General features: G+C 43.8%; 1 protein-coding gene across 1 annotated transcript; it reads right to left on the bottom strand.

The window, feature by feature from the left end:
• Nucleotides 1-183: 183 nt before the first annotated feature.
• Nucleotides 184-14,002, bottom strand: LOC311250028 (thrombospondin-2-like). Its single transcript, XM_084341523.1, has 21 exons — nt 13,760-14,002; nt 13,551-13,616; nt 13,272-13,408; nt 11,000-11,710; nt 9,831-9,924; nt 9,560-9,727; nt 9,089-9,265; nt 8,840-9,013; nt 8,518-8,648; nt 7,983-8,117; nt 7,673-7,891; nt 7,476-7,583; nt 6,537-6,696; nt 6,150-6,268; nt 5,819-6,053; nt 5,035-5,262; nt 4,647-4,777; nt 4,248-4,388; nt 4,007-4,104; nt 1,265-1,404; nt 184-584 (listed from the first exon to the last, which is right to left on the bottom strand). Exons 2-21 carry the CDS (start codon nt 13,612-13,614, stop codon nt 577-579), a joined length of 3,378 nt encoding a protein of 1,125 aa, XP_084197649.1. The 5' UTR covers nt 13,615-13,616; nt 13,760-14,002; the 3' UTR covers nt 184-576.
• Between the last annotated feature and the right edge of the window lie 2,955 nt (nt 14,003-16,957).

Below are 16,957 nucleotides of genomic sequence, written 5' to 3'. Positions count from 1 at the left end.
ACCACCTCTAACTTCACTTCCCTCAGTTAACCTTTCTCAGTGTAGTTTCTTCCCTCCCCCTCAGCATGTGCAGTACCTACTTTCACCACTGGACGGTGCTACAGACCATGTTTCCACAGCCCTGTGTGTGTGTGTGCTGTGGTGGCGTCACCAGATAACACAAGTGAAAAAAGAAACAACTGAAAAAAACACAAAGTATTTTATTGATAAGTTACCACCAGACATCTGCACAGAAATCTACTAACTCCATCATGAAGTCATCCTCCCGTCTCCCCCCTTTCATGTCTGGCATCTGGCAATAAATAATTATTTACAACCATTTAGCAAAAAGCAAATGAAAAGCAACAAGAGGCTACTGTCACTAGATGTGCTGTGAGAGTGTTACAGTAATATACAGCGAATGAGACGGCCCGAGAATCAATACTGTCGCATGAAAAGCTGATTGATAGATAGATGACTGGTCACTAATTGATAGTTCTGGCAGGTTAAAGGCCTCGGTCCGGTGCGTCCTCTCTCTGTCTCGTAGTTGTATTGAGATGATTTTCTGAAATTAGTCCGGATCTCTGTCGGGTTTGTTCAGTGATCTGAGGAGGGAAGTGAATAAATACAGGTCATCAGAGACACCGTGCTTGAGTATTTCCATTTTACTTTTACTTTGAAAGAAAGAAAAGTCCAAAAATGTAATGTCAAAAATGGAGTTTTCTCTCATTAATCATCTCACGACCTATCAGATTTATGCTGTGATGCCTTCAAGGGGGTCGGGGCCCCTTAGGTTGAGAACCACTTGACCTAAACATTTAACTGTATGTGAAGTATTTAATGAGCTCGACCTCAGTATTAACAATCTAATCATGCCGAGGTGTCAAATTATTCTACAGCTCAAGTACTTTAATTTGAGTACTTACGCAGATTTATACTTCTATACTCTTACTTTGAATATAGGACTTTTTCTTTTACATTGTTGTATTGTTACTTTACAGTCACAAATAACAACAACACGTGAGTTCATTCAATCATTTGGTCCATAATAGAAATCGATCACCAGTTAACCTTCCTTTCCTCGGGTGACCGTGCGCCCGGTGGCAGACTGAATGTAAACGCTGATGGTTTCATTATTCCATAGCCATTAAACTGTGTAATCGACATTTACTTCATAATAAAACTTTGAAGCAGAAAACTTTGTCTGTTGCCGGTTTGAGTAAAGAAGTGTTTGTCCTGCCGCTCATCAGTAGTCAGGACAGGTGTTTTCCACAGGATTTCTCACCTCTGCACTCATATCTGAGGTCTGAGAAGATGACGTGCTCCTGCGAGAAGACAAACAGTCCCAGTCTGCCTCCAGCCAGGGTGTGGTCGTACACCGCCCCCGAGTCCGATAAAATATCCCTGCCTTCGTACACCACCACCCTGCGAGGGGAACATGACGCGGCAACATCATCAAAACACAACGTTTATCAAGTATTTAATCGGGAATCTGATTAAAAAAACAACTTTTACCTGCACTTTTGATAATTAAGTACATTTAATATTAGATACTTTACTCTTTTTACTTCTACCCCACAACACTTCAGGGGAATATATTGTTATTTTTACTCTGTTACATATATCTGATAGCTATATATATTACGTTAGAGGTAAGGATTTTACAAACGTATGATAACTTTCATATAATCTTATAAATGAAACCACCCACCAGTGTATGAAAGAGCTGGAACTGAGCTCCACGTCTGCAAACTACAACATTAAGATGCTGCCTACACGTTCATATATCAGTAATAATTCAGTATATAACAATATAACTGTGGCAGAGGCCATTTTGCCTCCTACATTTACTCTTGAAGCATATTTTTCTGTTTACTGCTTCTTTTCACAACAGTTTGTGTACTATATTTTACACTTGAGTTCTTTCTTTCACTTGGTTGCTTTGTTAAGTTGTTGTTTTTTCTTGTATTCTCTGTCCTGTTCCCTATTTTACTATTACTAAATAAACACCGGGGACATGACGTCAAACGGAGATATATATACAGCAGTTACAGTGGAGCTTCATAGCAACGATCTGAAATATCAATATGTGTTCGTCCTTCACAATCAAAGAGCAGGAGCTTCTTTTCAGCCTCGCATTCAATAAGCGTACGGTCGTCATACAATCATTCAGTGCCCGGAATCCAACAACGGCCACAGACAGCCTCTTTTAAGAGTATTTTAAAAATTTGAACACACGATAGTTTGTTCTCCTTCCTCTCACTTCTTCTCTGCTTGTAAAACCTCACCACAGCACTGATGTTGTTCTCTCCATAAACAGCACAAAGCGCAGAGAAGTCATCGCCCGGGGGCTGTTTCTGAAAGTCCATTAGTGAGAGGAAAACTAAGTGGATGTGGCAGGTTGAGGAGAACCGAGTACAACAAAGAAAGTGAATTACACTGTTACAAAACAACTCCTGGAGATTGATGATATCCTCAAAGAACATCTGTGGTTGGATTTCTCTTCTAAAGATGGCACTGAATGTGATTTTCACAAATTTGAGAGGTTTTACAGTAAATTGCTCCTCCACTGAAACCAGCAGGAACCGAACAGAGAGCGACTGAGCCCAGAATGTGTAATCATACATTTTTGCTTGTTTTATCCCATTTAGTGCAAATTTCATTCACTTGTCAGAGTTGCTGCTTGTTTTTTAAGGCGTGCTGCTTTGGTGTTTTTAGAGTTTAGAACATTTCATTCATCAATTTGTTTTCATTTACTTCAAAACATTTTGAAAAAAACTGCTTGCAGACTCTAAAACCTGCTCCGAATGTTTTGATCTTCAGTGAGCGGCATGTTTGTTTTTATTGTAAAAGCAGCATGAATTCTAGTTGGTCTTGTTTTGAGTATAAATGGATTATGTGGCACTTTCAAAGGAGGAACCACGCGCTGATTTGATTAAGAGATGTTTGTTCTGAGGTTGTGCTAAAATTAAGAGTGCAAAAATACTTTAATTAAGAATTATTCGCTAATAGTAATGCATTATATTGAGGTCCTTAACGTTCTATAGGCAAGGATAGCCACAAACAAGTCAACTGATGTATGAACATGTAGATTTATTGAGGTAAACAGCTTTTCTAACCCGTACCCTTAATTTATATTTTCTTGTTCAGCTGTAATAAGGTCATAAAACACAGCTGGATTATCACTTATCACTGTGTTGTCAAGCCTGAGCTCAAGTAATCTGATCTAAAAACAGCATTTTCTACTTATTTCAACCCTTTGAACAAGTCTGAACCAACTTATATTAAGATTTCTTGTCAAGTAAAGTTTTCTTACTGCACTGGCAGACAAATTCCCTCATTGTTAGTCTGTATCTTCTCAAATCAAGCACTAATTTCTTATATTTAGGCAGTTAAGTTTTGAAAACCATGCAGGAAAATTGATGTGATGTGCAGTAAATGGGCTAAAACACTGGTATGGCCCTTTAAAAGCACAGCCAGTTATAACATTGTTTATTTGGCTCTGTTTACAACAGTTTCCTAAAAACTGAAAAGTTTTTCTGTTGCGTTTTAAAATTCCAAATTAATAACTTGGCTTGTTTTTAGGCAATCTTCATATTTCCTTGCATATTATGTACTGCTCTTGTGTAGAGGTATTTTACTTGAGAGGAGCTGTTGTTCCCTTACAAAGAGGTCCAAAAAATTTGTTTTTGTAACTTTTAAACTTGGGTGATTTCCACGATCATAATCCAGATGTGTTTTATGACCTTGCGACAGCTCAACATGGAAAATATAAATTCAGGCTGTAAAAAAGAAAACCAGCCAAGGAACAAATTCTTTAACTCAATAAATCTACATGTTCATACGTCTTGTTTGGGACTCCTCTCGCCTATAGAAACGGGAGAGGAACGTTGTACAGACGATGAGAAAGCACAAAGGGAAAAGAGATCATCTGGGGTTAGTCTCATTCAAGAATCTCGTGCGGATAAATCCAACCGCTGTTAGATTGTCGAGTGATAAAACTCAAGGTGGGAAACCATCTTTGTACCTGATGAACCCAGTTTTGGGTCTGTGGATGAGGTGCATGCGGTAGGCGGTGAAGTCCTTCCAGCCAATTTTATTGGGGTCATGCCACAATGTTCTGACCTGAAACACACACACACACAGACGTCAAGAAAATTGTACTTGAATATCTGAGCTTTATTGTGCCAATCTAATAAAGGATGGTCTGCCCAAGGTTTACTGTGGTTTATGACGAGCAGGAGAGATATAAAGTCGCTGATTCATGCCTGGTGTCGGGTGTTTCCGGTGTGCCACAGGGCGTTGCGCAGATATTCCCCCGGTCCCGTGCTGGAGTTGACCAGTTTGATCGAGACTCCCGCTGTGCCGAAGGCTTTGGACGGCTTTTTCTCCCAGTAAGCCTGAGACACCTACTCTCACAGAAAGAAAGAACGTGGAGGACAAAAGCGAGCGAAGGTTATGCTGATGTTTGTACAGTACGGCACAAAAGGACACGGATGAAAAGTCAGGTCTTTTATGCACTGGTGAGGTTGAGTTAGGACATCAAGGACAAATACAAAAGATGGATCTAACTTCTGATTTAAACCTCGAATCAAAGGTTTTTAAGCGCAGTTGAGGTTATTTTTTTCCCCATCAATGGGAGTTATTGTCAAGCTTTCAAACCTCACCTGTTTCCACATGACAACATAGAAGCGCCGACTGGACTGGTAGGCGAACACGATGCCTGCGAAGTCGTCGTCTCGGTTGGTGTTCACGTAAAACGTCACACTGAAGTCGACAGAGCTGAACTTGTCGTATCCTGCTCAAACAAAAGGATATTAGCCTTGTAGGCTTTTTATTATACAGTGGTATACAATGCTGCGAATCCTGAAGTGTGGGCTGCACACACACGCTGGTATCGGATCAGTACTCAGTCCAATTTGAGCACAGAGTTCAGAAATCGGTATCAGGAAGGGGAAATGGTATCAGAACATCTGTATTTAAATCTGCCAACTGGCAAGTAAATGTTTTTTGAGTAATCAATTGGACCCAGACAGACATGATCACTTAACTGACCTAAAGCGATGCCAGGATCCGAGTTGGCCGTCTGCAGCAGCTCGGTGCCTTGGCTGCGGATCACCCACAGAGGGTCGGACTGCGTGGTGCCTTTAGGGTCCAACAAAACAACCTGAAACTTCCTGAAGTCTGTAGACCCAATATCCTGGTTCATCGGACAGGGATCCAGCGCATCTGGAATACTGTCGTTGTCAAAGTCATCAAAGCATGCGTCTCCGCTACCATCACCTGCGAGAGAGAGGAACAAGGAACGAGATGCAAACCACGTGATTTCCTGGATTCACTTTTGCCAGGACGAGGGGAAAAAAAGAAAGACGAGACGAGATAATGTGCAAATGTTTGTGAGAAGGAACTGTATGATGGTGGATAGATTAAAGAGTCTTTTATGTATGATTAATCGCACCACCGAGAGCCATAAACGGTTTATGTTGATGTCCAACATTTACATGACCTGGATCAGTGGAGACATAACTGGACAGATTGTCACAGGAGTTTATTGCATAGCTGCAAAATCCATTTATCATAAATTGTGGGAAATATCTTCCTTATGTGACAGCAAATTAATCAGCATTTGTCCACATCTGTGTCAAGACATTAGAGACGTATCAACAGTTCAGTTGATTGTTTTTCAGGAGATTACGTTTCGTAATGGGTGACACTTTCGTTGTTTGTTTTCAGAAGAGCTTTATGAAAATTCCCACATGCGTTTGGCTTTTTTTTACACGTGGATTTGAATTTCCCTCTCTGCCACCTTAACTTTAGAGAAACTTATAACAACACTGACCATCAGAGTCCAACTGGTCCCTGTTGGGCACCAGCCTGCAGTTGTCCCGGTCGTCAGGGATCCCGTCATTGTCATCGTCGTGGTCGCAGACGTCTCCCTTCCCGTCCTTGTCGTGGTCCGCCTGGTTGCTGTTGGCGATGTAGGGACAGTTGTCAAGAGAGTTTTGGTGGCCGTCCTCGTCGATGTCCTCGTTGTTGTCACACATGTCCCCAACCAGGTCGCTGTCAGAGTCGAGCTGCAAACACACATACCAGATGTGTTGTTTTCCAGTCTATTTTTCAGTAGATGCATTTGAGCTTTTCAGCATTTGAGTTTTGTGTGTTTCAGAGACCTGCCGTGGGTTGTGCAGAAGGGGACAGTTGTCACACTGGTCTCCAACACCATCCAGGTCTGTGTCCCTCTGGTCAGTGTTGTAGATTAAGGGACAGTTGTCACGTTCATTCAGAACCTCTGGAGAAGGACACAGACACGATCCTTTTATTACACATAAAACCACACTCCAAACAATATAAATCAAGACTTTTGTTAGGGTAAATGTAATTCAATCCATATTTCAAGAGAAACATAACACTAAATCCACTTTGTTATTACACTTTATTGATCCTGGTCTGTTTCATAACCAGTTAAAATGTCCTCGCAGTACGTTTAACTAAATCTAAGCAAAAATCAAGGTGTGAATAAAAAAACTGTACTGTAATAACTGGTGAGTGGCTCCTACCGTCTCCGTCCATGTCGATGCTGCAGGCGTCTCCTTCTCCGTTATCATCAGTGTCTGTCTGATGTGGGTTGCTATCAAAGGGACAGTTATCACAGCGGTCGCCGACCCCATCTCTGTCAGAGTCAAACTGCCGAGGGTTGTACACCAGCGGGCAATTGTCCTGTGTCAAACACACACACTTGTTCACACATACGCTTCACATAAGGATGTGAATATATGCCTGTTGCCAGTCAGTTTCAGCCCACTTGCCAGGAAATAACGTTAGGAGTTTATATTTCTGCATACCACAGATACATCCAAGTTTGTATGTGTCACTGGTTACATACCAGATTGACATTTCTACAAAACGTGCCATATCACGTGCACGACATGCTTATTGCCTGACCTTCACATCGGGAGGTGGAGGGGATGGTGATTGAATTAACAGGCGATGAGGCTGCCAAATGGATGACCACAGCTTCAGTCTGCTGGATATTTTTTACAACTTAATTTCAGTATTTGTAAGCATGACACCACCGGATATTTTCAAGGGAAATCGGCCATTTCCAGCTGTGTTTGTGCCAACAAAAAACAGATATCTTTCAAGGGTAGTTAAGTTATATTAAGCTGTGTTTGTGGAGACCAAACCTGGATATTTTTCACAGAAAGTCAAGCCATCTCCAGCTGTGTTTGTGGCAACAGAAACTGGTGTTTTTAAGGAGACCTAGGGTCAATTTCCAGCCTTGTCTGTGGTGAGCAAAACCAGATATTTTCCAAAGGAAGCTGGGCTATTTCCAGCTGTGTTTGTGACCTCAAGACATAGCCAGACCATGAAGTTGTCCTAACCATAACCAAGTGGTTTTGACCCTAAACAAATGTAAAGTTACAACATAAGTAAATGTAAGGCTTTTGCTTATCTGTGTTTGTGTTAGTCACACCATGTCTGAGCCACAGTCTCACCCTCTCGTCCATGATATCATCATTGTCATCATCAGGATCACAGGCGTCTCCCTGTCCGTCCATGTCCAGGTCTTCCTGTCCAGAGTTTGGTAGCATGGGGCAATTATCCTACAAGCCAATCACAACTTAGTTTAGTGAAATCACATCCATCCAGAACACTGACAGCCAATCAGATTGAATTATTTTCATGCTTTCACCTTTTGACAGTGATACGTTGCATTCTGCTTGCAGGGTAATCTCTTGTTGGGCCAGCCATCCAGATCAGAGTCTTCGCCGCACAGGAAGCCATCGCCCGCAAACCCGACGGCGCACACGCACTTGAACAACACCTCCGACGCCAGGCCCAGGTACAAACAGTCAGCATACTTGTGGCAGGTGTGTGTGTTGTCTTTGCAAGGATTGTATGGTTCACACAGCTACAGCCAAAAGCAGAGAATACAAAGAGATTCATGATTGTAGTTCAAAGTGGGGGGATGAAAATTGATATTCAAAGGGAGAAAGGCATGCCTGCTTGTTTCTGTGGGCTTCCTGCAGTCCGAGGCCGTACGGCTGGGTGCCTTTATAGCGGGGAGGACAGGGCATGCAGTAGTACCCCGGGTCTGTGTTTACACACTCTGTGACACACACATCCTCCACTTCACACTGCAGAGATAGAGAGATCAACCATGTTCAGCATATCAAACACTGAGTGTAAATACAAAGGGGTGACCGGAGGGGATTTTTCCAGGGATCAGACTACACTACATTTATTTCTTTTAAGATTGGTCATAATGTCAGATGAGGAGATCACAGTGCCTTCAGGAACAGAGTTTAATGGGAGAGATTGTTTTTTCATGCACTGGTCAAACATGAAGTTGTGATACAGAAATAATCGTCGTAATGTAAGGAAACAGTTCTGGAGGTTTCATGGCGATATCTATTATTCCTCTTCATCTGTGCGCTATATTATCAAACTGTTGTCTCCAATTCCCTACATTAGTGGAACTGATCCATTAACCGGCTGATGTCATGCAGTCGGATCCTTTACGTCGGCTCCTCTTACCTCATCCTCATCCTCACAGTGAGTGCCGTTGCCGCTTAGACCCAACGGACAGTGTCCACATTCCCATGATCCATCGCTATATGATGTGCACTCCACCCCAGGGAAACACGGGTTTGACAGCACACATATATCTGAAAACACATATAAATGGAAAGGAGTCAGCAAATAATCCAGGATGTGGTTAACAGCACCTGAATCATTCAGAGGAAGTTCGTTTTTGAAGCATTTGTCTGTTCTGTCCTAATCCTCACTAACTGATTAAAGGCAGAATCTTTGTTTTAACTCGGATGAAACATGTTTCATCCAAGTTATCCAAGTTTACCTAAAGGACATGGTTGTTTGTTGCATGCTTCATAGTCCACAGCAACTCCAGCACAAGGCTTCCCACCGTTCTGAGGGGCTGGGTTCAAACACTCCCGCTGACGACTTATAAGACCTCCCCCACATGTTTCCGAGCACAGCGACCATTCGGTCCAGCTCGTCCAGCCTCCGGCAACTACACACAAACACAATATTTACTTTATTAGTACGACAGTCTCGGCTGCGCGTGCATCTGTGCTCGTATACTCACTGGGGCAGAGTGTGTTGTTGCAAGGTTGTGTCTCCCTGTCGCTGCCGGCGCACCCTCGACCTCCTTTATGCGGTGGAGGGTTGTTGCAGAGACGAACCCGTGTGATGTTTCCATCGCCACATGTGGTCGTGCACGCAGACCAAGGGGACCAAAGGCCCCAGTTCCCATTAGGACGCGCTAGACACGAAACAAGCACATGAAGATTGTAAGTAGTCCAGTTTTTTTTGGTACAGTAGCCAGGAACTGTCTCTGGGTGTAATCCAGCACAGATCACCACCACAGCTCCACAGTGTGTATACATTTACTAAACTAAAACATGTTTCCAATTATGATTCTAATCTCCAAAATCCATTCGTCTGAAGTTTCACTCTTTGAGGGATACTCAATCCATCCCCTTGGGAGGTTCAGGCTCAATCATAAGAATAAATAAATCAAGCCGTGACAGATGAGACATTCAGAGTGATGACTTACCCTTGCGGTCACACTTTGTCACCGTGCAGCTGCGGGTTTGGACTGACGGGCCAGCACAGTCTTTAGGCGTGATGCCGTTGCAGGATCGGCCCCTCTGATGCCCTCCACGTCCACAGGAGACCGAACACGCCGTCCACTCGGACCACGGAGACCAGCCGTCTCCGTTATCTTTATACACACATACACTGTTGGTGCACCTTAATCGAATGTTGTGATCACAGCACACAATTTTCTCCACAACGAATCATGGCTGCACACAAACCAAACTCACTGAGACAGACGGGGCAGCACTGTTCATCAATAAAGGAAGGGTTGATGCAGGAGACTGGAGGGCAAGACACCTGCTGACACACCACCTTCCCATCCTGCACAAGGTGAGGGAGATTCAGATGGTGTTAAAAACATTATTAGTCAAACCGCGCTAGTTTGAGCCAGATGTTTGAGCTTAATGCCAGTCCTTGCAGAGGAATGGTATGCTGTCATGACTCACAAGAAGTCTGGCTACTCCCTCAATCCATCCTTGAAAAAAACTAATGATGTTTTGTAAAGAGAAACAGACTCAGAGAAGTGGCTGAAGCACTGCCTGGAAGTAAATGAAACCACATTTAGATACAAGTGAGATCTGAAGTATCTCTCCAACTTGTTAATGCATTTTTCAAGGAATAGTCTGGAAAATATGCTTATTTGTTCACTTGCCAAGAGTTAGAAGAGCGAGACGATGGATGAATCTCATATCTGAACCCACAGCCAGGAGACCGTTAGCTTAGCACGTAACCCTTCTTTTTTTGTACAGATTAAACCAGACATAACATGAGCTTTAGAGGTGCTTGTAGGCTGATTTCTTAACCTTTGAACAGCAGTTTTTATGCTCACTTAAGCTAACGATCTCCTGGCTTGAGCCATTTTGACTTCTACATTTCGGTTTTTAGAAGTCTCGTGAGTTATGTGTTATTAATCCTCTGATCTAATTCTCAGCAAAGAACCAACAAGTGTATATTCCAAAAAGTCAAACTATTCCTTTAAAATGTATTGACCATTCCCATAGTTATTCCTGTATTGGTAAACTACATTAGAGCAACGTTAGGGAGTTCTTAAAGTTTTTGGTTCCAGGATTTTACCAGGGCAAAACTTTTTTGTCATCTCTTCAGAGTCAATTATCCAAGTTCAGAGATGTCTTTATATAATGAATTCAACAAAATAACACAGAGAGACTTTGATTTGGGACTTGGACTTCCTTCAAAGGACTGAAAATATATGCTACAAATGAAGATGGAAGCAGTTGTGGCGTAGAATATTTACCATCTAACCTCTATGAAGCAGGTCTAACTACATTACAGATCTTCCATGTATTCAAAGTCTTGGCACTCCCCTAGGAAACACCTCATTGCTGATATTTGAAACCGTAGTCAAATAAGATTAGTTGAACTCGGTCATGCTGACCTGGCAAGTGCAGGAGGTGCAGCTGTCGACTTCCCAATCTTCCCCCTGCTCGTATATCCGTCCATCTTGCATACACCAGACCTCCCCGTCTCTGTCTCTGTCAAGCTCGTCATGATCACTGCCATTACTGTAGCCATAACCATCCCCGTAGCCATAGCCATCACCGTAGCCATGGCCATCACCGTAGCCACGGCCATTACCATAGCCGTGGCCATCACCGTAGCCGTGGCCATCACCGTAGCCATGGCCATTACCGTAGCCGTGGCCATCACCGTAGCCACGGCCATTACCATAGCCATGGCCATCACCGTAGCCACGGCCATTACCATAGCCATGGCCATCACCAAAGCCATGGCCATCACCGTAGTCATCGCCATCCCCGTAGCCATAGCCATCACCGTAGCCATCGCCATCACTGTAGCCATCGCCATCACCGTAGCCATCACCATCACCGTAGCCATCGCCATCACCGTAGCCATCACCATCACTGTAGCCATGGCCATCACCATTGCCATCTCTACCACCACCACCACCACCACGGCCACGGCCATGGCTGCGACCACGGCCATTGCCTCGGCTGCCGCCGCCGCCGCTTCTGCCACTGCTGCCACTGCTGCCTCGGCTGCCGCCGCCGCCGCTGCTGCCACTGCTGCCACTGCTGCTGGTGCTCAGCTCGAACAAAGATATCCGCATCTCCTCATTTTCTCTTGACTGAAAATACAAATACACACATGTTGTACTTTCAAAACGTTGAAACATCATCAGAAAACTACATTTTCTCTCTATTAATATGTATTGCCCTGTATTCGTACACATAGACTTGTTGAATTAGGCGAGAATGGTCTAGTCTAGTCCAAAGTAAAGTCAAAGCTGTTGTTGAACCAAATTACGAGTACAGAAATGTTTTTGGGCTCTTTTGAAAGGTTGTAAGCAGTTTTTTTTCCTCCAACTTGTCAGGAGCTCTGTAAGTGCTTCTGGCATCAATCTATAGGAGTTTGAACAGAATGAATATTCATTACATTTTCTAGCCTATATATTATATTTTTACAATATTGCCTGCAGATGACCTGTAACTGCCCCTTTAAGCTGGAAAAAACATAGTGGGTCCACATCATATGGCCTTACATGGTTCAAGTTTAAATTAACATCACTGAAAACTGACACGTTTTTCTGGGATAATATTCACATGCCTGGGGGAAAAAAAGCTATTTTGTGACCTCAAAATACCAGAGACAGGAAAATTAAACTCATCAGCATTTTATTATTTCCTTATTTACCCTGACTTGGATGCATATAAAGCTACATAAATTTGAAGAATTTCCAAGTTTGGTACAAACTATATCTTGTTGGATTTGAAATCTCATTGGCTACATGATACATCAGTCATCCTGAGCTTGGCATGTAAATTGCTCAGGAGACAGTTGGTTCATGTGTACACATGATTATCTTGACATGGTTTACATGAATAAAATCACGGGAATGTAAGCTTTCTAACAATGTATGTCATGACTATAGACTTACAGGAGCACTATGTAATTTTGGAGAAGAAATTCAAACTCAGAAATATTTATTTTTTTCCACAACTACATAAACAATCTGTTCTCAGAGGAAAATTAGCTCCCCAGAACACTGTTTGAAGCTAGAAAGGTGGCAGGGTCCGCAACTTATAAACAAAGTGAAACAGTATGAAACTTTAAGTTCAGTTTGTTTATTCAGTCACGAAAACAAAATCAGTTTGTTTATTTAGTTGAAGCTCTTTCTCTTCTTACTAAACTTTCTTCCCCCAAACTTCACAGTTGCACCTTTAAATCGAGTCGTTTGCCTATGTGCTTTTTTGGTTCGGAAGAGGTTAGCGGCCAACATTTTAACACTGATGGTATTCTTTCGGCTTGTTTTTTCCCCCCACAAAATGACCAAGATATTTACCACAAACCACAGCGCTCACTGCCAGAAAAAAGTGTGTCACTACTTGTTCCATTTGCGCTGAAAGAGGAGCAACTCTGCTGTTAGGTCACAGACTTCCCACAAAGCTCTGCCCCATCAAACACAATATAAAGTACATTGCAGAGGCTGGTAGCGTCTCCGTAACAGTCACAACATCGGTCTGCTTTACTGATGTTAAAACACCTTTAACACTGTGTTTTCATATGTTTAAAATTCTGTATTTCTTTTACATCTTTAATCCAGCTTCTCTCTCGTTCCCTATCAAAATAAAAGTAGCGTCAGAGAGTTAAAGACAACAAACAAAAGCTGATGTATTTGTGCGTCTTACGACTCTATCCAGGTCCTCCAGAAGGTTGCTGGTTACAATACGCAGGCCGTGGATCTCAGTGAGCAACCCCAGCAGCTCCTCACATGGATGACGACAGACCTCGGACGAACGGTTGTCCACCTTTGCGCCACCCACACCTGTGGAGCAGGCACAAGTGTGTGTGGTCTGTGCTAGATTTATACTTCTAGAGTGAAGAGGTGAAGAAACTGTATTTGTGCAAAATATCTGAATGCAGGGTTACTGTTTGTGTCAATGCACACGTGAGAGCATGTGTGGTACCTGCACACACAGCTGCTGCAGAGAGGAGAATCAAAAGCCAGGGGAAACCTCTCAGCGGACTCATTCCTGTTCACACATAAATCACATATGCAGTCACCGTGAAATATAGCAACTAGGCTGCTACACCAGCGCACAATGTAAGCAGGACTGCTGCAGAGGAGATAAAAGAAGAAGAGGAAGAAGATGAAGAGGGAATTAACCTTTCATACCTGCGTACTCCTCGCTGGTTCGCCTTCTCCACGATAAGAAATCACTGCTGGTAGGCTCGTCCCTGCTGCAGCAGCTCCGCGGGAGCTCTGTGATGGAATGTGTGTCTCCTTATTTCCTTGTCTCCTTGTTTCCTCCTCACCTTGGCATCCGGACGGTCGCAGCTTCCTTTTTCCTCGGCGATTTGTTGCATCCAAAGGAAACAGAGGCGAGTGCGAGTGGAATCTGAGTGAGGAACATGCAGACAGCTCAGTTTAGTTCTGCAGAGAAGTCTAATGTGGTTATGTATTTGTTTGAGTGTGTGTGTCAGAGTGTGTGCATGTGTGTGTGTGTGTGTGTGCGAGGCAGGAGCGGGGGCCATATATTACCCGTCTGTCTGGCGATGAACTGGGCTGCATATCTCCCAGCGAGAAACCCAGCTGGATGGAAGGAACTCTGTGTGTGTGTGTGTTCGTGTGTGTTTTGACATCACATTGCAGGTTTCCCAGACACATCATTTACACTCTTTACTCTCCAAACTGACACACACACAAACATTCACTCACACACAGACACAGACACACACACACACACACACACACACATGCACGCACACTTATTGGCAAACTTGAGTTTTCCAATATTTTAGGAGCGAGAAAACTGGCATCACCGTAAATCCCTGGTGGAAATGAGACTTGATGTGTGTGTGTGTGTGTGTGTGTGTGTGTGTGTGTGTGTGTGTGCACTTGTGTACCTATCTAACAGTGGCCCTGGTGTGTGTGTGTATGCATGCGTTTGATCTGATTCGTCTTGATGTCTGCTGACGACCGTGAGGAAAAGATGAGCAAGCTGGTGAAAAGACAAAAACATCTACTTCCATCGGGACCATCATCTCTCCTTCCTTTCTCTCCCCCCCTCCCTCCTTTTTCTACCTCTCTCCCGCTCTGCTTGGTCTTCTCCCTGCTGAGTCAAAGAGGCATCATCATCCTGAATCACATTTTCCATCTGCGGACTCCACTTGTGGAATAATGAATCTCGCAGATGTGTGCACACATGCAAGCCCCTGTGCCCACACAACAACACTGAAACACAATTCCAACAAACTTCTCGACTTCCAGATACCTGGCAACATCACCGGAGAAGAAGAAGAAACAGGGACGGACACCGTGTTTCTTCCTGGATGTGTTTCAGCGGTGGAGAAAGCAGGTGCTGTCACGGCTTTAAAGGGCCGAGAAGGGCCTGAAGTAATAAGATCTGAGGGGATATAAAAGGTAAAGTCTTGGGTGAGATTACTTGGCAGGGTCCAGCGTTACACTCTTGGACTGATATGCCGTGTGGAAGGCACATTCTGTTCTGGGATCGCTCTCAAAGTCTGTGACTCTGTGTCTGTCTGTGTTTATTGAGAGAAAATAGTTTTTAAAGAGGGCACCCTCGCTCGTGAAGCTGACTGAAGGTTGCAGGTAGAAGACCGCTGGTGAGGCTGAGGCAGGGTTGAGAAACAAGGCACTTTATGCAATCGGGCAGCTTAAGAACAAGCTGACGTGGAGCTGCTGCAGCAAAAAACCCATTTCTCTGAAGGCAACCAGACCAGAGAAGTCGCCTCTAAGCCCCTCTCTGTGAGCGGCAGCGGCCTCGCTACGGGAAAGGCCAGACAATATCCTGCAATCGACCGCTGAGCATGTAGCTGTGAGAGAATTACATGGGCTTAAAGTAAATAGATTTACATGGAAGGAGGAGCGAGATCGTAGAAGGCTGGGAAAAAAGGTGTTGTAAGACAGAGAGGGTACGGATAACACATAAAACTTGAATATAGTCCGATATCCTCCAATGTGCAGCTCAGGTGATGGAGATTCAGAGAGGTATTGACAGTTTGAATGTATCTTTCATAGTTTTCCAAGTAAATCCAATCGGATATGATGAATTTTGATCCAAATCTGTGGGGAAAGTAGGCATCACTCAGCAAACGTTTTAAATCTTATACCCAATGAGATCAGCTTCAATCATGTTAAGCAGTTATGGGTGGTGGAGGGCTATCGAGTTTGATATCGGATTAGGCTGACTGAATTAATTGGGGCCATGGCAGAAGTGTCATTCTAGTTTAATATGCCATTATCCCAGGTTCAAACAGTCAGAGGACTGGAGCCTTTCTGAAGGGTAGAGGTTTTCTCCTTTACTATGTGCTACTGTCTCATACTCTGTTGGAACGGTACAGTTTTGTGTCTCTTTTACTGGTTTCTTGTAAAGTTGGAGATCTTCACTCCGCTGCACTTCTATTTATCACTCTTGAAAAAGCACCTGCTAAATGTCCAGTCTTATTTTCATCTGACAGAACAAGTGCAGCTGTAGCCGTTCTGTTCCCTCAGTCGCTTTCTTTTTTCAATTGGCGGTTCACTCAGTCGGTCAGTGGTCGCTTTGACTGACAGAAACCACCCTGAATTCACAGACTTCCACCTCCAATGGATCATGATTGGTCGCTTCAAATCAAGTCTGTTGGTGCCCTTGAACCAGCATTTATCTTTTAAATTACTGGTGATTAAATACATTTTTCTCATTTTTTCTTTCTTTTGTACTATATTTCATTTTCATGCATTTGATTGGCAATAGATAGATAGATAGATAGACTCACACCCCTTTGTTTATCCCTGTAACAACCACTGTGGGTCAGTAGAACAGGAGGGGGGCATTAACCCAGTTATCAGATCATCCTATTATTCTGCAGATTAGTTGGCTGCACGGACGGATATAGACGCCTCTGGGATTTGTAGTCCAGAGAGTCACCCTCACTCTTTTTTCTTCCTCCACCACATATGAAAGCCTTCATATATCAAAGCCTTCCCCCTTGTTAGGCTCAGTGCTGCTGGAATCAAAGGCTGGCCACACGGTTAATGCACCTTCCTCTGGCGACCCGCGGGCCTTTTTAGTCCGACCTCCTGTCGTGCGTCATGGCGCGCGCACCTGGTCACCTCCACCCGTGCGCGCAGGTGTGAAGTGACGAGGTGACGCAGCGCCTGACACTGCAGGTCAGGGCGGAAGAGGTAAACGGCCCCTCGGCTTGCTCAGGGCTTTGCACAGCTCAATTAGCGTGACACACTTTTCCTCCCTGTGATCGCCTGCCTGCCTTCCGCCCGCTCGCTGGACACAGCGGATTACTTCTGCAGCAGAAGGCGCAACACTCATTAGATAAAGAGGAAAACGCTTTCTTTACCTTTTCTTTTTACGCG

The sequence above is a fragment of the Pagrus pagrus genome (assembly GCF_965226575.1).
Source record: "Pagrus pagrus genome assembly, chromosome: 21".
NCBI lineage: Eukaryota > Metazoa > Chordata > Actinopteri > Spariformes > Sparidae > Pagrus > Pagrus pagrus.
This window is presented reverse-complemented; position numbering and strand designations above follow the sequence as displayed.

Coding starts and splice junctions, on each gene's coding strand:
- LOC311250028 (XM_084341523.1), bottom strand. CDS start 13,614: ATGAGTCCGCTGAGAGGTTTCCCCTGGCTTTTGATTCTCCTCTCTGCA. Junction 8,118..8,517: donor ACTGTGAGGATGAGGATGAG/GTAAGAGGAGCC, acceptor CTATCTCTGCAG/TGTGAAGTGGAGGATGTGTG. Junction 7,892..7,982: donor AAGCCCACAGAAACAAGCAG/GCATGCCTTTCT, acceptor TTTTGGCTGTAG/CTGTGTGAACCATACAATCC.